At 37.3% G+C, this 23156-nt stretch overlaps 1 protein-coding gene across 1 annotated transcript in view; it reads right to left on the bottom strand.

Moving 5' to 3' along the window:
• Nucleotides 1–23156, bottom strand: part of DNAH8 (dynein axonemal heavy chain 8) — a 337653-nt gene that overhangs the window by 229486 nt on the left and 85011 nt on the right. The window contains exons 26-35 of the mRNA XM_057555266.1: nucleotides 22847–23042; nucleotides 21084–21280; nucleotides 19992–20118; nucleotides 18924–19159; nucleotides 16851–16955; nucleotides 12076–12189; nucleotides 10714–10776; nucleotides 7186–7286; nucleotides 3821–3958; nucleotides 3417–3657 (exon numbers count right to left, since the gene is read on the bottom strand). Of these exons, the coding sequence (XP_057411249.1) occupies nucleotides 3417–3657; nucleotides 3821–3958; nucleotides 7186–7286; nucleotides 10714–10776; nucleotides 12076–12189; nucleotides 16851–16955; nucleotides 18924–19159; nucleotides 19992–20118; nucleotides 21084–21280; nucleotides 22847–23042 (1518 nt within the window). The remainder of the gene's footprint in view (nucleotides 1–3416; nucleotides 3658–3820; nucleotides 3959–7185; nucleotides 7287–10713; nucleotides 10777–12075; nucleotides 12190–16850; nucleotides 16956–18923; nucleotides 19160–19991; nucleotides 20119–21083; nucleotides 21281–22846; nucleotides 23043–23156) is intronic.

The following is a 23156-nucleotide window of genomic DNA, read 5'->3' as shown; positions in this document are numbered from 1 at the left end:
CAGTCTTCTCAAACTCTTCCAAAAAAAAGAGAGAGCACTTCTTATTTTATGAGGCCAGCATTACCCTCATACCAAAACCAGACAAGGACACCACAAGAAAAGAAAATTACAGGTCAGTATCCCTGATGAACATAGATGCAAAGATTCTCAACAAAATATTAGCAAGCTGAATTCAACAATACATTAAAATCATACACCATGATCAAGTGGGATTTATTCCATGAATGCAAGAATGGTTCAATATCCACAAACTAATCAGTGTGGTGTACCACATTAACACAATGAAGCATAAAAATCATATGATCATCTCAATAGATGCAGAAAAAGCTTTTGACAAAATTCAACATCCACTCATGATAAAACCTCTCAACAAAGCAGTTGTAGAAGAAACATACCTCAACATAGTAAAGGTCATATATGACAAACCTATGGCTAACATCATACTCAATGATGAAAAGATGAAAGCTTTTCCTCTAAGATCAGGAACAAGACAAGGATGCCCACTCTCACCACCTTTATTCAATATGGTATCTAAAGACCTAACCAGAGCAATTAGGCAAGAAAGAAATAAAAGGCATCCAAATTGGAAAGGAAGAAGTAAAACTGTCCCTATTTGCAGATGACATGATATTACATATAGAAAACCCTAAAGATGCCACCAAAAACTGTTAGAGCTTATAATTCAGTAAAGTTTCAGGATATAAAATCAATATACAAAAATCAGTTGCATTTTTATGCACTAATAATGAACTACCAGAAAGAGAAATTGAGAAGACTATCCCATTTACAATTGCATCAAAAAGAATAAAATACCTAGGAATAAATTTAACAAAAAGGTAAAAGACCTGGGCTTCCCTGGTGGCGCGGTGGTTGAGGGTCTGCCTGCTGGTGCGGGGGACATGGGTTCGGGCCCTGGTCTGGGAGGGTCCCGCGTGCCGCGGAGCGGCTGGGCCCGTGAGCCACAGCTGCTGGGCCTGTGCGTCTGGAGCCTGTGCTCTGCAATAGGAGGGGCTGCGATGGTGGGAGGCCCGTGCACCGCGATGAGGAGTGGACCCCGCTTGCCGCGACTGGAGAGGGCCCTTGCGCAGAGACGGGGACCCAACACAGCCAAAAATTAATTAATTAATTAATTAATTTAAAAAAAAAAAAGGTAAAAGACCTGTACACTAAAAACTATGATACATTGATGAAAGAAATTGAAGAAGGCACAAGCAAATGGAAAGATAGTCCATGTTCATGGGTTGGAAGAATTAATATCATTAAAATGTCTACATTACCCAAAGCAATCTACAGTTTCAAAGCAATACCTATCAAAATTCTAATGGCATTTTTCAAGAAATAGAATAAAAACTCCTAAAACTTTTATGAAACCACAAAAGACCGCATAGAGCCAAAGACATCTTGAGAAAAAGGAACAAAGCTGGAGGCATAATGCTTCCTGATTTCAAACTATATCAAAGTTATAGTAATCAAAAATGTACGGTATTGGCATAAAAACAGAGACAATGAAACAGAATAAACCCACATATGTATTTAATTTATTTATGAGAAAGGAGCTGGGAATATACAATGAGGGAAGGACAGTCTCTTCAACATATGATGCTGGGAAAACCGGATAACCACATGCAAAAGAATGAAACTGGACCACTATCTTATACCATACAAAAAATTAACTCAAAATGGACTAAAGACTTGAACATAAGACCTGAAACCATAAAACTCCTGGAAGACAACAGAGTTGGTAAGTTCCTTGAAATCAGTCTTGGCAATGATTTTTTTGGACTTGACACCAAAAGCCAAGGTAACAAAAGCAAAAATAAACAAGTGGGACAGCATCAAACTAAAAAGCTTCTTACAGCAAAGGAAACCATATACAAAATGAAAAGGTAACCTACTAAACAGAAGAAAATATTTGCAAATCATAACTCTGATAAGGGGTTAATATCTAATATATATAAAGAACTCTTACAACTCAATAGCAAAAACAACCAATTTGATTTTAAAATGAGCAGAGGATCTGAATAGGCATTTTTCCAAAAAAAGACATACAAATAGCCAACAGGTGCATGAAAAGGTGCTCAACATCACTTATCACCAGGGAAATGTGAATCAAAACCACAATTAAATATCACCTCACATCTGTTGGAATACCTATCATCACAAAGACAAAACTTAGTGTTGGTGAGGATGTGGAGAAAAAGGAACCCTTGCATGGAAATGTAAATTGGTGCAGCCACTATGGAAGACAGTAGGGAGGATCCTCAAAAAATTATAAATAAAACTACCATGTGATCCAGTAATTCCACTTCTGGATATTTATCTGAAGAAAACAAAAACACTAACTTGAAAAGATATATACATACCCATGTTCATTGTAGCATCATTTGCAAGAGCTAAGATGTGAAAACAACCTAAGTATCCATCAATGGGTGAATGGATAAAGAAAATGTGGTATATTTATATAAAAGGAATATTATTTAGAAGTAAAAAGAAGGAAATCCTGCCATTTGTGACAACATGGATGAACGGACTTTGAGGACATTATGCTAAGTGAAATGAGTCAGACAGAAAAAGACAAATACCATATGATCTCATTTATATGCAGAATCTAAACAAAAACAAAAAACCAGAAACATAGATATATAGAACAGACTGGTCATTGCCAAACAGAGTGGGTAAAATGGGTGAAGGTGATTAAAGAGTACAAACATCCAGTTATAAAATGAATAAGTTCTGGGGATGTAATGTATAGCATAGTGACTATAGTTAATAATACTGTATTGTATTTAAAAGCTGCTAAGAGAGTAGATCCTAAAATTTCTCATCATAGGAAAAAAATTGTAACTATATGTGGTGATGGATGTTAACTAGACATATTTTTGTGATCATTTCACAATATATACATATATTGAGTCATTATGTTGTACACCTGAAACTAATATGGTATAGATTATACCTCATTTTAAAAAAAGGATTTGATGCAAACACTAAGCATAGAAAAAGGAAAAGAACCAATTAAAAATCTTGAAAAGGAAAAATATAATAACTTAAAATATTTAATAGACTAATAGTAAAAAAGCATAGAATTAGAAGTTTGAAAAATGTTCTGAGGAATTCACCAAGAACACAATACAGAAATAAACAGAATTTTTTAAATGGCGGTTTAGTTAAGGGACAAGAAGGATAGACTGAGGAGCTCCAAAACTAAAATATTTCAAATAATCATATTATCTTCTTGAGTTACAGCATTATTTTGCAAAATCAAGGAATGTTCAGGATCATTTCAAATTTTGAGGGTGCATTATATAGGGCAATCAATACACCCTCGAATAACATGTTTATTTGTACAGTTTTCAGAAAAGAAAAAGGAAAGATTCTTTAATAGATCATTTGTAAGACCTTATAATCTTATGTACCTCAATGTCATCCTTATTTTTAAGGAGTGGTGCTTCCATAATATTTCTAAGACAAAAAGAATCCGATTCCACATCAAATGGGGTTCCAGTTAACTCAGAGATTCGATCCCAGTGTCTCTGTTTCATTGCCTTATTTGTCATCATTTCTAGTAGAGGACATGACTCACTGAAATCATCAATTCTTTTTTTCAGATCCAAAAAAGCTTGCCAATCTTTAAGTCCTTTTGGCAGTTTACGACATCTTTCAGAAAAAAAAAGAAAAAATTATTTCATCTATACATTTCTTTGAAGAAGGTGTTATGAATATACAGCAATATATCAGAGGATAAATTCATTTGTGAAATACCTATGGGATCCTAAGATAGGCACTATAAACAGTTAAGTTTAATTCAATTGAAACTCACCTGTTTTGAAACTCCTGCAGTTCTGCATTAATTTTTTCAATGTCTACATCTCCCCAAAGTATTTCATAATAACCACTAATATTTCCCATTACAGTATCGTATAGTCCATACAGCTTCTGCAGCAAGTTGAGTTCCTTTCTGGAAACCAAATAATTAAGTCATTACATAACATATATTTAAAAAATAAATTCCATTATTGGATAGGCAGAATTCATCTAATCAAATTATTTCACATATTATGTGTATCATATCTTATATACACCAACACGCATACACTCCTGTCAGTTTCCAAACACTTTATTAAAAGCTCCGTCAATTAAAGTTTATAGCTTTCAAATATTCCAAATTATACTATGACATGACATTAACAAATGGTTTGATTATTACAACCATACCAATCATTGCAAACAATCTGACCAAAATTTGTTAACGTGATCAAAGCTAAGGCTAAGGTTTTATTTGACTTTTTTCTTTCAAACGCAAGCTAGATCTTTATGATTATGTCTGCCTTTTAAGTCTGACTTTAAACATCACTTTCCTATCAAAAGCTTTCCCTCATGTGCCCAGATGGAGTTATATCCAAAACAAGAATAAAAGGAGGGATTCTGGGTCCAAGTAAGGGAATATTTCTTCAGTGTGTAAAACACCAAAAATTGACCACTCAACAGAGTTTGTGGATTCTCCCAGGAATTCCTCAACCCTTAGCATACCATGAGGGTCCATTGAATCCAATTTTAGTTTTTTTATTTCTTGAGTAGTTCTAATTTTTTGTAAGGATTGAGAGTTACAACATTTATTATTTATTATAGATAATCAGCAACCAAAGATCAATTTGCTTATGTTTTTGATGGAGTAAAACTCATTCTATCTAGTGTTGACCTAAAACAAATAGACTGCCAGTTATTTCTCCAGAAAAAATGTGTTTACTCAGGATCAGTAGAAAATTGCAATTCTGGGTCTGCAACCATGGTGAGCCATGTGCAAGTCTCCAATGGCAAGGGAAGGAGAATTCTTTTATAGAGGGGAATAGGAAGTTGGAGGGCTGGAGTAAACAGAGTCCAGGGGTTTTCACTGGCTGAGTTGTTGCCAGGAGAGAAGAGTCTTTCCTCTTGTTGGGCTCTGCTAATGTTGCAGAGCATGAAAGCTCCCCCTTCTTGTCTCCTGACTCTATTTAATTGAGGTTTCTGTTTGTTAATTTTTTACTCTTGCAATTACCAAGGTGCACAGGACCTTTTTACAAATCTAAGATACATTCTGGAATCTTAGTTATTTTTTTTTTTCAGTTCTTGTTTCATTTTTCTAATTCATCATCCTAGAAATTATTTCATTATTAATCACTGATTATTCCCAATTAAACTAAAAATGACTAAAATAATAAGAAAAATGTATGATGAAATCTCTTATAAAGAGATGATGCAACAGTGAAAAAATAATCACTACTGCATCGTCCTTCAAATGTCTTATTGTGTTGCTAAAACATTGCATCATCTTTCAAGAAAGTATAAAAAGGAACTCTGGAGACACCATTTTTGTAGTCTTTTGATTTTTTGTTTATTTAGCTTTCACTTAATACAGTTAAGAATTCAGTACTTTTCATTTTCTACATAAAACAGCAAAAGAATAAAATCGACAAAGGAAGGTGCTTCCCAAGTATTGAACAGAAAAGAGACAGAAAGCAATGCTCTAGACTCTAATTTTGACAGTAAAACTGATTGTGTAAGTGAAATCTCAGACTTTTGCGTCTTTAGATGATAACCTAGATGGATTTTTTAAAATTCAATAATGTATGAGTGAAAGATATATTTCAATAGGGGCAAGGGCTGTATCACGCAGTATTTTGCAACAAGAACCTAGAGCATCCCATCTTGTGAAAAAGATAAGTGACAGTGTTCTTTCATTATTTATATGTTTACATAAATTTTATTTGATATATTCCACAAGAAGAAAAATGTTGAAAGGAGATATGTATTCAAAGGAAATAGATGATGCAGAAATGAAAAAGTTAATTGATCATTCAAATTTAAAAGTAAAGATTTTTGTATTTATAGCGCAAAAAAGATGTTGAACAAAATTATGACTGTATGAGTTTTCAACAGTTTTGAGTTTTAACCATGCAAGTGCAAGAAAAAACATAAGTAATGAGAAGCTAGAAGTTATTGAACATGGATTTGAAACCTGGAATCACTGTTTACAGGATGGATATGCTCCAGGTTCATGCATGACAGCTAATGAGCTACATTCAAAAGTTGGTCTCCATTTCGTGTACATACGTCTTTAAACCAGGACATTATGGAGTAAAAGTTTGGGTTTTCTCTGCTTAAATTCTTATTAAATTTTCTAATAAAACTGCTTTTCACCATTCCTTTATTCTTACTTCTGAAAAGTATTCATAATTACTTAAAAACATAAAAAATTAAAAGGGTCCATTGGTCCAGAAGGTAAGTGAGAATGATTAGTTTTCCTAGAATACTGCAGGTCAAAATAAAACACTGATTCTCAGACTGAGTGTGCAAAAGAATTAACTAGAGAGTTTAGAAAAATGCAGAATTGCTAGGACCCCATCCTGGAGATTCTGATTTAATGTCAGAGGAAAGGACCAGACATCGGCAATTCTAACACAATTAGTAATTGGGTTAAGCTTAGCAAATGCCTAGTTTTAGAAGAAAAAAAAATACAAACCATCTTCCCTAAATGGCTGAGAAGTTCATTTATCTTCAGACAATTTTAGGTACCTTGTGCCATGACATTTTCATGCTGGGACTTTGAAACAAGTCAGCATAAAGTTCTAAAGCCAAGATCCTAATAAGCTAATACCACTGTTTTAATTTTGCCTTTGAAGAAAGTTATATTTAACATTCTACCAAAATATACTTGGTTAAATCCTAGATCCACTGTTTAAAAGCAACTGTTACTCTTTAAAATCAATTAAGTTCCTTGGCCTTCAATCTCAATGAATTCTATGCCTACCCAACGGGGAAAAGCACTTAGCATAAATGCAGTAAGCAGGAAGCAAGAGCCGAGGACGGCTATTTCTCTAAGCAAACAAAAGTTATCCGAAGTTGCAGTGCTTCTGCACAATTATTGACACTATTCAAAATCACGAAAAGAAAAAAAATAAAGCACAGGCTAAATATAGGCCATTAACGCCCAGAATTTTTGCAATGTATTTTCTACTCCCCTAGAACATTTATTTTGTATATGGAGACTGTGCATCCAATGGGTCAGGAATAGCCAGGAATGAGGGGACTATTTAGGAGTTTGCCAAGCCAGACTCTTCTCTGCATGATGAAGGATTTAATGATGACATGATTCTTCTAATGGACAGTTAATTATTTATAATAAACTTGTCCAATTTCTAAACTTACCTAATTTTGTGTAAAGCCTCATAGTCAGTCACAGGCAACCCAAAAAGTTGTTCACCAGATGAACATGTAACGAATTTCCTCCACAGATCATCAAAATTGGCCTATAAAAGGTTTTTAAATTATAGTAAGATGTAATAAATTCAGAGCCCATTAAAGTAGAATTCATTATAATCGGAATAAAAGCTACACTGAAGTTTATTGAATATTATCTATGAAACAAGGATTTGTGAAGCAAATTTATGCTGATAACAAGCTATCAGAGGAAAAGTTAAGCACTTAGGAAAATTAACTTTCAAGCATTCTGAAAGTAATCATTTTATGTAAAATTATTTCCTTAATAAATTAAGTGTTCCCCAGACTTACATTTCAAGTTCCCATAAATACATCTGAAAGTAATGAAACTGCATTTAAAAAATTCTATAATTCAGACTTTTCTATTATTTTAGCCTGGTCATCTCTCCTACACGGTTCAAACAAGTGAAGCATTGGTATAATCCATTCAACCTTGCTTTCTCTACAAGCAAGTCTATAAAATAAAGGATTCCATTTTAACACCATTTGAAATAACTCTAAATTTAAATCAGCAAAGTTAATGTTCAGGTCTTTTGAACTGGAATTTGAATCTCCTATACTTAGAATGCTAAGTATTAACAGTGTTAAAAGCACAAAAGCAAACAGAAATAATTCACTTGTGACAAGATATGTGTGCTCTACATAAATGGTATAACATATCAATAAGGATCCTAAATTCCCAGTCCTGGAAACTGTCTGGCATCAGACCTCACAGTGCTCAGATAATGATACAGATCTGACAGATACATTAGCACATCTTACAGGAGCCAAATCAGGAAGGTGTGAAGATGCAGGAGGAACTCCAACGAATTCTTCGTTCCTAGAGAGGAAGAGCCATTTTGCACTTTTTATACTCCTTGGTGGTTAGTATGGTGGTTACTCAATAAATGTACTGAACGAAAAGTCCATGGGACTATGTGGACATTAGGAAAGGAGAAACGAAAACTTCAAAGTTACCATACACTTAAAGGACGACATTTAAAATCTTGGGGTTTTCTTCGTGTTTTTTAAAAAATTTATTTATTTATTTTTGGCTGCATTGGGTCTTTGTTGCTGCGTGCGGGCTTTCTCTGTTTGCAGTGAGCTGGGGCTAGTCTTCGTTGCGGTGTGCAGGCTTCTCATCGCGGTGGCTTCTCTTGTTGCAGAGCACATGTTCTAGTCGCGTGGACTTCGGTAGTTGTGGCACGTGGGCCCAGTAGTCGTGGCGCACGGGCTTAGTTGCTCCGCGGCATGTGGGATCTTCCCGGACCAGGACTTGAACCCATGTCCCCCGCACTGGCAGGCAGATTCCTAACCACCAGGGAAGTCCCTAAAATCTTGTTAATGTGATGAAGACTACTGATGAATGCCAATCCCTCACTCCTTTTTCCACTCAGGTCCGAAATAATATAAAAAGCACCAGCCAAACAGGAAACAAAATGTCAGCTTTGTCAGCAGCCAAGTACCCAGTAACTCCCCAAATCAGAGTAAAGTTGCATCAGAAAACACCACTGGGACCTGAGATGAGGCTCCTGCTTCTTCCCCAGATCTAGATCTTGGGTACCTGCTTTGGAGGGGGGGAGGGAGAACACCTGTTTTTGAGAAGCGTTAGGTCTGCAAATCTGACCCCCAGCCATATATCCAGCCAGATCCTCAGCAAACAGGCTGCTCAGCTTACAAGCCCAGGCACAGGCAGAAAGAAGGTACAAGGAGGCAAAAGATGGGCCCTACATTGCCTTTTCAACGAAGTGAACACACCCCTAGTAAAAGGGTGGCTCATTAAAGTCCCAGTTGTTGACTGATACATTGATAACTCCCAAGGGAAAGACAAGGAAGGGGGCGTCTATCTTCAGAATATACCCAGGCTCCAACCACTTTTCATCAACTCCAATGTCACCACTCTGGTCCAAGTTACTATCACCCCTCCCCTGGAATATTGCAATAGCCTCCTAATGAGTCTCCCTGCTTTTAGCCTTGACTTCCAATAATCTATTCTCAATGCAGTAGACAGGCTGGCCCATGAAAACATAAGATCATGTCACTCATCTCACTCAGAGTCAAAGCCAGTGCCCCTCAGGGGCTGGCAAGGCTTCTAACAGTCTGTCCTCTCCTTAGCTCTCTGGACTTAGTGCTACAACTATCTCCTTGCTCATTCTGTTCCAGCCATACTAATCTCCCGTTGCTTCTCTTACATGCCCTTACTCAGGGCTTTTGTACTGCTCTTCCCCTGCCTGGAAAGCTGCTCCTCCAGATCATCTGCCTGGCTCATTCTCTCACTTCCCCAGGTCTCTACTCAAATGTCACCTCTCAAGGAGGCCTTCCCTGAAGACCCTATTTTAAATTTCACCTCTACTTTACATACACACAGCCTAGCACTTTATGCCCCTTCCCTGCCTTTTCCCTTTTCCCTTGGCACTTATCACCATCCAACATTACTACCTATTGCTTTTATTGCTGAGCGGTTCCTCTTGGCTCAGCAGGCCGCCACCACATCAGTCTTAGTCCTGGCTCCTCCAGACAGGAAGGCCTCTCCCTGGGACCCTGGCTCCAAATCTGAGGACTTCAAGTAGTAAAGGATCAGAGTTTCCTCCAGGGTCCAGCATAAAGAGCTGGCAAGGGTGATGGGAGGAGCTGGTTTTAGTCGAAGAGTGACGGCCATAGTTCTGGAGAACCCCAACAATCACATGGGACTAGCCTTTTTATCTGAGGAGAACATATTTAGGTGAAAGGCTTGTGCCTACTGCATCCCACGAAAACCCTTGCCGGCACAAGGGTTATCTTACAGAAATCTACTGGGCCAGACCTACCCTCCTGCAACCAGGCAGCAGACAGGTGGGCTCAGGACAGATGAGCTTGTCTACTTTGCATAAGTTTATTCCACTAGGGACCAGCTGCAATTCCTGCTTGTTCCAATGATCCTGAAGAAACACTTTTCTTATCAGGGTATGGCTTTTCTGTTTTAAAACACTCAAATCAAGGGAGATACTTGAAAATTAGATGTCATATGAAAAATTCCAGTTGGTTATGATGGAAAAAGCCTGAACGACCCCTACCAATCTCAGGAGAACCTGCAATTTAAGAGGTTCCATCCAAACTGACTGAACCTTTCTGGCAAAAGTGTGCATGGAACCAACCTGAACCATCCATGGAACCTACATATAAAGCAACAAAAACAAGATTACTGACTACTCCATTTGTTTGGTTTGGGGTGAAAAACCCAATCATCAAGTGATATGAAGTAACCTCCGACATAGGTAAAGGAATATTTAGAAATACCTACCCAGTATGTGGCAAAACTAAAGCATAAATTACAGAAAGCCTTCATATGTCTAGATTTGCTGCAAAACTTGCGTAATCCTAGTAAAGAAAACACTGGTTTTTGGACAACAGCTCTATATTTCCTGGTGGGATGACCGTGGAAGCCACCTAAGTATAAATGCAGGGAATGTAAATGTAACCAAAAAAATGTAGTTTTACCTGAAATATCTGTAACCTGTTGCTAGCTTCTTGAGGTGGTATATTTGGAACCATGGGTCCTTCCTGTAATGAATAACATAATCTGCATTTTAATTCCTAATCACATGTATTTATCTACTTATTAGGTTTATCTATTATTTCCTTTTAAACAAATAAACATGATTTTTAATTTACATGATCTAATTTTGTCCTGTACATGAAGTTTTCATTTACTTTTTGCAACAGTTTTATTGAGATATAATTCACATATTATACAATCAACTCATTTAAAATGTACAATTCAACGGTTTTTATTATATTCACAGACTATGATAACACTCAGTTTTAGTATACTTGCATCACTGTAACTTCCATTCATTTTTTAAAGGACCTTGACACAGCTAATAAAAAATGTGATTAAATTACATCCTATATGAAGTTTGTAACACAAGAGCTCTGTTTCATTTCATTTATGATTATAAATGATGATGCTGTGGTTGTGCATTAGAATAACTGAGATAGGGCTCTGAGAACAACCTCCTTTCATGAAGAGTCCAGCCCAATATGGAAACAGAGACACACATAAGGTTGAATACTTGGAAGAAGCAGAAGGCGGTCTCTGGTGGCCATGAGCCAGAAAACAGTTGCAAAAAAGATCCCAAAGGGTCTGTACAATCATGAATATTATGGATATGCTAAATAATATGCCAGATTGCCAGTGTAATAGAATAATAGAGCAATAAAATGTTGACTAATCAAACCTAAAAGAGATGTTTAGTACACGTTAAAAAAAGTGTTATAAAAGTAGCGCCAAGGGCTTAAATTATCTTATGATTTCAGATCTATCGTGACCACTAAAAGAAAGTAGAATATTTTAGGGGACTATATCCAACTTCTGAGTTTAACTTCAAAGAGGTCGACCATTAATCACTCATTATACCAGGTTGAATAGTCTGTGGGACTGACCAAGGATGACATTTATTATTTATGTTCAGTGACTCTTTTGGTTCTCTAAGAGTTAGTGGGAAAAAAATCAGTTGCATAACCCTGGCATTAGGGCATTCATAGTTTCTTACAGCCTTCCAACAACTGTATTACATTTTTAGTTATGAGTATTCTGGTCTTGAGAAAGGACAAAAGCAGATTTTGTTCCTTCCACAATTTCCGAAGTTGTTGCTCCTTTTAGCAGTTAAATCTTCTCTTTCTACATGAAACATGCTTAAAGGAAGAGCTATCCCCTCTTTTTAATAGCTGCAAATATGCAAAGATAGCCTCTTACATATGATGTACAAATCACAGTGTATTTCTCAGGGTTCATTACTTTCATCTCATATAAACATACCACCAAACATCTTAACACACAGCATGCAACACTTAAATTACCGTCTCATATGCTTCTGCAAAATTCATTACATCCTCACGAAAAACTTCCACGGATTCAAGTAGACTACGTTTAAACTTTGGCTGCACTTGAACTAGTTCATCTTGTACAGAAACCTGGAATAAAAAAGAATATTCAATGTGAGAGTGAAAGTAATGTATTTAAATGAAAACTACAATTTTACTCCAGCAAGTTTGTTATCTCACAGATGTACTGTATGAACAAGGATGTCTCTGCAATGTTATTTGTTAAAAAAAAAGAAAAACACAGAAATAAACAATCCAAATGCACCATCAAGAGACTCAAATCATTCTAATTCATGACCCAAGAGGCAAAGCTATCTAACTGCAGTTAGGAAAACATTTTCTGGCTGACCCAGTTCAGGCCAAGGAAACAGTTACTACTATGGACCCAGTCTGAGTCACATGCTGTCTCTGGGACCAGGCCACAGTCTGGGATTAACAATTTCTAGTAGGTCCACATGGTTCCAGTAATTGGAGCAGTTCCCTCTAAGAAAATGATATTACTCTAGGTTTAAAAAAAATAGCGGGCTTCCCTGGTGGCGCAGTGGTTGAGAGTCTGCCTGCTAATGCAGGGTACACGGGTTCGAGCCCTGGCCTGGGAAGATCCCACATGCCGCAGAGCGGCTGGGCCCGTGAGCCACAACTGCTGAGCCTGCGCGTCTGGAGCCTGTGCTCCGCAACGAGAGAGGCCGCGACGGTGAGAGGCCCGCGCATCGCGATGAAGAGTGGCCCCCGCTTGCCACAACTGGAGAAAGCCCTCGCACAGAAACGAAGACCCAACACAGCCAAAAATCAATCAATCAATCAATCAATCAAACATACGCATCTGATTCAAGATCCTCATTAAAAAAAAAAAAAAAAAATAGCAAGTGTCTTCCACAATGGTCTTCAAAGCTTCTGCTTAAACCTGCAATCATAATAGTTAGCACTTAATTCATGTTTTCTCTCTGCCAGGCTCTTTACATATGTTAACTCATTTAATGCTCACAACTATCCTGCGTGGTAAATACTAATATTATACCCATTTTACAAGTGAGAAAACCAAGGCCCACAGAGACTAACTTACTCAACGTCCTAGCACCAGTATGGGACAAGGTCAAGATTCAAAACCTGGCAGTGTGGTTCCAGGGCTCTTGCTCTTAACTGCTCTCAACAATAGCATCTTTCTGGGTTGGAACATATACTGCTTTAAGCTTAATGGTGACTGTAGTAAAGACTGGGTCAGTAGGTTTAACACTAACAGAGAGATGGCAGAAAAACCCAAGTGAATCTGTTAAATTGAACAATAATAGAAAACTGGGCTTCACTAAATCTCAACAGAGGGCTCCCCATTTCCTTCCTAAGACTCACTGTCTAGACTAACCAGCAAGCACTTTTCAAAATAAGTGATTAGTCAATATTGAACTTAAATAGAAATAAGTATTGAAAAAGTATTTTATGTCCATCATCTCAAGCCTCATAACCGCATTTTTAAAAGCTTCTAAAATATTCCTAAAGGACCACATGAAGAAACTGAGAAACAAAGGTTATTAACTTGCATAAGATCACCCAACTGGCTGGTGGCAGAGCCAGAATCACAAGTCATGACCCCAAATTCAGCTCTGTGTCCTTGCTACTGTGCCTTGCTTCAATCTCAGTGACAAATCTTTCCATAAACAGGAAATTTTAAGCCAACATTAATTAATTAATATTCAATAAAAGTTTTTAGTATAATTAAAGAATCTGGGGGCTTCCCTGGTGGCACAGTGGTTGAGAATCTGCCTGCCAATGCAAGGGACACGGGTTCGAGCCCTGGTCTGGGAAGATCCCACATGCCGCGGAGCAACTAGGCCCATGAGCCTGCGCGTCTGGAGCCTGTGCTCCGCAACAAGAGAGGCCGCGATAGTGAGAGGCCCGCGCACCGTGATGAAGAGTGGCCCCCACTTGCCACAACTAGAGAAAGCCCTCGCCAAAAAAAAAAAAAAAAAAGAATCTGGACCCTCCCTTGGGGTTCACTTTTAATGGCTAAATATTTACCAACTTCAAAAATGCTTAGAGAGAGATTTATAGCTATAAACACCAACATTAAAAGAAAAAAGACCTCAAATCAGTAACCTAACCATCCACCTTAACAAACTAGACAAAGAAGAACAAACTAAGCCCAAAGCAAGCAAAAGGAAGAAACTAATTTAAAAAGAGCACAAATAAATGATATAGAGAATAAGAAAACAATAGAGAAAATCAACAAACTAAAAGTTTCTTCTTTGAAAAGAGCAACAGAAGTGACAAAACTTTACCTAGTCTAACCTAGAATAAAGGAGAAAGGACTCAAATTACTAAAATTAGGAAAGAAAGAAGGGACATCACTACTTACTTTACAGAAATAAAAAGGATTATAAAGATACAATCAACAGAGTGAACAGGCACCCTATAGAATGGGAAAAATATTTGCTAATCATATGTCTGATAAGAAGTTAATATCCAGAATATATAAAGAACTTCCATCACCCAACAGCAACAAAAAACAAACAACCCAACTTAAAACTAGGCAGGATATACAAATGGCCAACAAGCATATGAAAAGATGCTCAACATCATTTTTCATTAGGGAAATGCAAATCAAAACCACAATGAGATACCACCTCACCCATTAGGATGCCTACTATCAAGGACACAGAAAATAACAAGTGTTGGTGAGCATGTGGAGAAATTGGAACCCTTGTGCACTGGTGCTGGGAATGTAAAATGGTGCAGCTGCTATGGAACACAGTACAGCAGTTCTAAAATTGTGAAAATAGAATTACTATATGATCCAGCAATTCTATTCCTGGGTGTATCCAAAAGAACTGAAAGCAGGTCTCAAAGAGATTTCTGTACACCCATGTCCATAGTAGCATTATTCACAACAGCCAAAAGGTGGGAGAAACACAAATGCCCATTGATGCATGAATGAATAAACAAAATGTGGTATATGCTGCATATGAGGGAATATTCTTCAGCATTGTAAAGGAAGGAAATTCTGACATACGCTACAACATGGATGAATCTTGAGGACATTACGCTAACTGAAATAAGTCAGTTACAAAAAGAAAAATATTGTATGATTTCACTTACATGAGGAAACTGAAGTAGTCAAATTCATAAAGACAAAATAGAATGGTAGTTTCCAGGAACTGGGGAAAGGGTGAAATGGGGAATTGTTGTTTAATGGGTAGTTTCAGTTTTGCAATATGAAAAAGTTCTGGAGATTGGTTGCACAACAATGTGAACACACTTAACACTACTGAACTCTACACTTAAAAATGATTAAGATGGTAAATTTTAGGTTATGTGTATTTTACCACAATTTTTTTCACCTTAGTACAAAGCTACTATAATCAAAACTGGCATAGGGGTAGACATATGGATCAACAGAATAGAATTGACAGTCCAGAAATAAACCCTTACATTTATGGTTAATTGATTTTCTCCAGGGTGCCAAGACAATTTATTGGTGAAAGGATAGTCTTTACAAGAAATGGCACTGAGACAACAGGATATCCACATGCTTTTACATGACGTTGGACCCCTAACTCACACCATATACAAAAATTAACTCAAAATGTATCAAAGACCTAAATGTAAGGGTAAAATTATAAAACTCTCATAAGAAAACACAGTAGTGACCCTTCATGACCCTGGATTAGGCAATGGTTTCCTACATACAGTACCAAAACACAAGCAATGGAAGAAAAAATAGACAAATTGGACTTTATCAAAATTTAAAATTTTTATACTTCAAAGGACACCATCAAGAAAGTGAAAAAACCCAACAAATGAGAGAAAATGTTTGCAAATCCTTTGATTAAGGGACTTACATCCAGAATATATAAAGAACTCTTACAACTCAAAGAGACAACCCAATTTAAAAAATAAGGAAAGGATTTAATTTCACCTTTCTTCAAAGAAGATATACAAATGGCCGATAAGTACATGTAAAGATGCTAAGAATTATTAGACATTAGGAAAATGAAGTACTGGTATGTGAGATAATATGGATAAACCTTGACAACATTACTGTAAGTGAAAGAAGCCAGTCACAAAAGACTACATATTATATGATTCTATCTATATTAAGTGTCCAGAAAAGGCAAATCCATAGAGACAAAAAGTAGTGGCTGCCAGGGGCTGGGGTAAGGAGGAAAATGAGGAGTGATTACTAATGGGTATGGGGTTGCTTTTGGGGTGAAGAAAATATTCTAAAATTAGAAAATGATGGTTGTCATGCAACTCTGTGCATATATTAACAATCACAGAATTGTATACTTTGAAATGGTAAATATTATAGTACGTGGATTATATCTCAATAAAGCTTTTAAGGTAATATACATTGAGCTTTTTAAAGGTTTGAAATGTATTTTTTTCTGGAGATAGTGACTTAATAAAAAAGTAAGAATTGGGACTTCCCTGGTGGTCCAGTGGTAAAGAATCGCCTTCCAACGCAGGGGACGCGGGTTTGATCCCTGGTCAGGGAACTAAGATCCCACATGCTGTGGGGCAACCAAGGCCACGCACCACAACTACTCAGCTTGCCCGCCTCAGCGAGAGAGCCTGCGTGCCGCAAACTACAGAGCTCACGTGCTCTGGAGCCCACACACTGCAACTAGAGAAGAGAAAACCCGCACGCACGCCACAACTAGAGAGAAGCCCGTGCGTCACAGTGAAGAGCCAGCATACCATAACTAAGACCCAACACAGCAATAAAAAAAAAAAGTAAGAATTAAATTTGTACTTACAGCTTTACTCTGCAATTTGTTGAAAGAATATCTCAAGGTATCAACTGCTTCTGATTCTTCTTTGGTTACTTCAACTTCAAATCTGTTTAAAATAGCATAGGCTTCCTGTGGGGTGGGGGCAGAGTTCAGAAACATCACAAGGAATAGAATTGCCAAATGACTTAGATGCCTTCTAAAGACACATTCCTATGTCTTCAAAGACTAGAAGAATGGGTCCCAAAATTAAACGTGTATAAAAAGGTCCTTTAGATTATCACTTACATCAGATATTGACTCTAGATCCCAGGCCCTGAAATCTGAACTTAATAAGCACCAAGGTGATTCTGGTGGAGAGTAGGCAAATCGCTTTGAGATACTATCCTAGGGAAAACTCCCTGGAATAATTTTCTGCCTCTCTCCTCCTTGATCTTGTGACAACACCGTGCAAAATGTTTTCTCATACTCTATTGAAATATGGGTTGGCTATATAAGGAATGGAATGAAATGACGATGTGGGAGATATTCTGAAGAACAGAAACTAATGAACAAACAAAACAAAACAAAAACAAATTCATAGATACAGAGAACAGATTGGTGGGTAACTAGAGAGGAAGGGGATTGGAGGATGGTGAAATGGGTGAAGGGGATCAACTGTATGGTGATAGATGGTAACAAGACTTACAGTGGTGATCACTTTATAGTGCATACAAATATTGAATTATAATGTTGTACACCTGAAATTTGTATAATGTTATATACCAATTTTGCCTAAATTTTTTAAAGTGATGAGTTGGCAATTGGCTTTACCAAAAGAATTTATGCTGAAAAACTGAGCTTCGGCAGTCAGGAAAAAATGATATGATAATTTGTTAAATCTTGAGAAGCGAGTGGTCAGCATTCAAAATACCCAAATACTAAGATTTAAAGAAGTAGTAAAGGTATGAATTTCATTAGCTCCCAAAGTGTATAAACTCTAAATGGGTTCAAGAAAGCAATGCACAGTCATGAACACTGGGTACCAAAAGGAGGCAGGGGGAGTGCCAATTCCCCAGGTTTGCAGGCAATAAGGGAGTGCATTGTCCACAGAGAATTTTAAAAACAGTAATAAAACGAACTGAGTCTGATTTTTATTATCACCATGAGCCAGAAATTCTAAATATTAGTCATAAGTATGTGTGAGAGACAGAATAACACCCTCCCCAATGTTATCCACACCCTCATCTCCAGAATCTGTGAATATGTCACCTTATGTGGCAAAAGGGACTTTGCAGATATGATTAGTAAAATAATTTGACATGGGGAGATTATCCTGTATTAGCCATGTGGGCCCAATGTAATCACAGAGGTCCATTTAAGGGAAAGAGGGAGGCAGGAGATTCAGAGTCAGCGATGTGGTGACAGAAGCAGGGGTAGGAGTGATGGCACTGCTGGAAGGGAGCCAGGAGCCAAGGAATGCAAGCAGCCTCTAGAAGCTGGACAAAGCAAGGAAAGGATTCATCCCTAGAGCCCCTGATGACATGTTGATTTTAGCCCCGTAAGACCCATTTTCATACTTCTGATCTCTACAACTATAAAACAATTTGTTTTAAGCCATTAAGTTTACGGTAATTTGTTATAGGAGCAACAGGAACTAAAACAGTACTCTTCCCTAAAAACATCTCTTGTTGATATAAATTCCAACAATTTACTATTGAGCCTAAGTGGACCATTCCCACCATCTGCCCATGGTATGCCGCTGGTCATAGGTGAGACACATAACTGGTTTCTAAGGAAAGCCAAAGATATTTGGGGAACTTGCCTAACATGTCAGGACTGAAGTGAGAGAATACAACCATTCTTTTCTGTAAAATGTAAGTGCCAGCATAAAAAAAATGAACACTGTCTAGACCAGTACATCATTATGAATATATTAATATTCCTTCATATATTGTTCACTGTTGATAATTGTCAAAATCCCTCCAAGGACATCAACATCAGAGAGGAAAAATAGGCAGACTGTGCCATAAAATAGATGAAGAAATCAACTTTTTAGTGTTTCTCTATTTTTTTTTAAAAAATACCATTTCGAGAAAGAAAAATGCAATCATTTCTTACTTCAATTGGTCCCAAAGTCATGTCCATTTGAATTTCATTATCACGGATACAAGACAAGGCTTCCATTGCAAACCTGACATCATCTAAATCACGAATAGGTCTAGATAACTTTTTCAAGTATTCATTGATAAATGCTATCATGTCTGACATTTTCTTTTTGTATTCTTCATTCAAATATCGACAGAGTAGCATCTTCCATGCCTTAGCCTCAACTGATAAGGCCAATTTCATTGGCTCTGGTGAAGACAAGAAAAGGTCAAAATAAAATACAACTGACATTCTGAAACAATTCACTGTATGTGTAATCTGAGCATCTATAACTGCACTGTCCATTTGATGGCCACTAGCCACACTGAGCACTTGAAATGTAGTTAGTCTGTAGTTCGTCTGAATTAAATGTTCTGTAAGGATTTTGAAGACTTAATTCCTATCCTGGTGGAGTATATTAAGCCATTCATGAGAAAGACACTGAAGTCGATGGAGAAGAATTTTGGAAATTAGTTCTAGCACTATCCAATGTGAACCTTGCTCTGTTTCTGGCCATCCCATTAGAAGCCTTCACTCATTTCCCCAATTTCCTCTAGGTAACCCCTATATGAGACCAGCAGCCTACACTGTTGAGAACACTGTGCCTGTCTAATACAGCTCTCCCTCACTACAGTTAGCAGTAGAGTCAGCTTGGGCTTTTGATTTCAGACATTAAGTGGTTGTCTCATAATCCTCTGATACTCTAACCCCAACTGGACTAACTTCTCAGGAGACCTCAAACTGTTTTGACTCTTATTCCATGTACACAATCCCCTCCTCGCAGTAACCTGTAGTTCCCCCTGTAGTTTTAGTTGTTTGAGTGCCAATTTAGTATCAAGTACATTAGTCACTTTGGTATAATATTATATATACATAATATATGATAATATATAATATATTAGCATATATATGAACAATATTGGTGGTCCAGAAATACTTAATATTTATAATATTGTACCAAGGTAGCTTAATAACTGCTTTCTAAATGAAGTAACATTTCATGTGAAAATACAGACACTTTACATAATATTTATAAAATACCTGTATGCAATTCAAGTGCTCCTACAACTATAATAGGCTTCAACTCATCAATCTCCTGCTCAAAAGTAGCATAGTGTAGAATTTCGGATCTGATTTCAGTCAGAGAGGGGTTGTTAGCCAAAAAGTCCTGTAGCAAGGAAAAATCAACATTTTCTTCGGCTTTTTGACAATGTAAATCTTACGCCTCTAATAGTTGAATTAGAAAACTGCATCTGCTTATATATTTTTCCTCTTGTGTGCTATCAGGCCAGTGGCTCGGTGGAGAAAGGGATGAACAGTTAGCACTGAAAGAGGAAGCTATGTGAGGGAATTTCACATTTCTGAATGGTTATTCAGAGTTCTAAACTTTCCTTGAGTCTCTAACCAAATATACAGCTGAGCCTATGTAAGCTGGACACACCCTTGAATATCCAGCCTCTGGGCATGTCTGGAACATAATTAGTACTCAAATGTTTAAGCACATTGAACAAAATCTGCCTGAACCTCATTATTATCAACTGCCGCAGTGTCAATGTGAGAATTATGCAAGACATGATGTGTTAGGTGTGTGGCATTTACAGGTTCTCGGCCTCTGTTCTTGAGTTCTCATCATTATCACTGATGTTTTCTTGGTCCTCCCACAGGAGTTAGAGATAAACAATGCAGAGTGAAGTAAGTCAGAAAGAGAAAAACAAATATTGTATGCTAACACATATATATGGAACCTAAAAAAAAAAAAAAGGTTCTTAAGAACCTAGGGGCAGAACAGGAATAAAGACGCAGACATAGAGAACGGACTTGAGGACACGGGGAGGGGGAAGGGTAAGCTGGGACGACGTGAGAGAGTGGCATGGACATATATACGCTACCAAATGTAAAATAGATAGCTAGTGGGAAGCAGCTGCATAGCACAGGGAGATCAGCTTGGTGCTTTGTGACCACCTAGAGGGGTGGGAGGGAGACGCAAGAGGGAGGGGATATGGGGATATATGTATACATATAGCTGATTCACTTTGTTATACAGCAGAAACTAACACAACATTGTAGTGCAATTATACTCTAATAAAGGTGTTAAAAAAACACCAAACTGCATCACAAGTAGCGGAAACATACCTTCACTTTCACGTCTCGGTCCTCTGTCCAGAGCGTCTTGTACTTTTGAAAGTCCTGCAGGGCCTCATGAGCCACCTTTCTGAGAGAATTCACAGAGGAAGAAAGGAGGAGGACCAGCTTGGAAATATCTTTGTGCTCTGCCACACCTGGATAAAAATTCTTCACCTTCCGTGCAGGGATAATGTCTTCAAAAGATTCTGAAAACAGACATTTTTATCCTATAGATAACTCCTATATTCAACTTTAAATACTATCAATTGTAATATTTATAGACTTTTTAAACTTTATTTTCTTAAAGACCCCCCCACCCCGTTCCAAGTAATTAAGAGCTATTCTCTCGCTAGCTTCACTTACTCTTATTAAACTACTGTGTCAGATTTTGAGGTCTAGGTTTCTTTAAAATGGGAAAACTGTTATTCAGAGGAGAGACCTGAAAGACACTGATTAACCACTCCCCCAAAACAAAACATCCTCCAAGGAAAGATCAGAAGAGTTGAAATTGCTACCCTACAGAACAGGCTTGTGGTTAAAGGAGAGCCACTACATTTACTACCCAAATGACCTTAAGCCAATTATTTAATCTTCATGGAAATACTTGTGAGGATTAAATGAGACAACATATGCTTGTCTTCAACTCAGCATCTGGTATATAAAGATCACACAACCACCGTAAACATCCCTTGCCGAAACCTAGTCATGTCACAGCCTTGACTGAAACTCTCAAGTATTCTCCATCAAGCAGAGACCATATGGATACTTTTGTTTGGCCCAAACAATTCCTTACTTTTTTAAAGCAGTTGTTAACAATTAAAAAATCATGAGATTTCATGAAAAATTCCAGATTGCCACCTTCTCTTTTAAAATGGTTTAATCTGGTATTCTTGCATGGCAACAGTTAGCTGAAGTATCAATAAATGATACTTACTTGGGGTGGGGTGGAAGAAAAGTGGAGATGTTGATCAAAGGGTACAAACTTTCACTAATATGATGACTAAATTCTAGAAACATAATGTGTAGTATGGTGACTATAGTTAATAATAATGTATACTTGAAATTTGCTAAGAGAGTTGACCTCAAGTGTTCTCACCACACACACAAAAAATGGTTAACTATGGGAGGTGATGAATATGTTATTTACTTTGATTGTGGTAACCACTTCACAAAGGTATACGTACATCAGAACATCATGCAGTACACCTCAAATATGTATAACTTTTGTCAAAAATAAATAAATAAAAATGTTAATATGGCAGAACAGCAAAAAAGAAAAAAGGAATTTGGCTTTCTATACAAGAAAGTATCCAAAAATGTCCATGGAATTTTGGGTCAGTGTCATATCACACTCATAATTATTTAAGGGAATAGCTTATATATATTTCATGTACAAAGAACACATGACCCAGATTTTCTAAGCACCAAGTTCTAGCAAACTAAGTTTATCAGATCAAATACAATGCTGAAAATAGAATTAGTTCTAAGGTTTATTTTCATTTTTAACTTTGAATCTGAGACTATGGTAGTAGAACAGTGATAAATATCCTTGTTCACCCATGATCAAAATCTGAAATGTCTGCATGCTATGTTTAAGATGGATGATGGAAAACACTAGTTTTTTTTTAATGTAAAATTTAACCAATCCACATATAAAAATGAGTTTAAAAATACCTATAGGCTGTCATACCCAGGAAGAATCAGAAAGACCATTTACTAACTGTTATAGTTCTAAGACTCTATTCATCTGAGATTTGTTTTAACATTCTTACTGTCTTCCTTCTTCAACTGCTTTCCTGTGCTCGGATGGGTCCCATCAGTAGTGGTATGGGAGGGGCTGCTAATGACAGTCTTGATGTGACGGGTCTGCTGTTGCCCCCAGTGAGCCACTCCTCTGCTGACCTCCAGGGTTAACTGGATCATACGGTTAATGGCTTGTTGAATGTCATCCAAACTAGGAACCATTACCTGTGGAAAGAATAAACAAGTTCCTGGTGCTGCCAACACATACAAATGCATCCCTCTGATTCTCACCACACCTGTTCCCCAATGAGCGGGGAAAGCCTCTGCTGGCCCAGTGGA

The sequence above is a fragment of the Balaenoptera acutorostrata genome, chromosome 10, assembly GCF_949987535.1.
Source record: "Balaenoptera acutorostrata chromosome 10, mBalAcu1.1, whole genome shotgun sequence".
Lineage (NCBI taxonomy): Eukaryota > Metazoa > Chordata > Mammalia > Artiodactyla > Balaenopteridae > Balaenoptera > Balaenoptera acutorostrata.
Note: the sequence above shows the minus strand (reverse complement) of the source record. Positions and strands in the feature narration are given on the sequence as shown.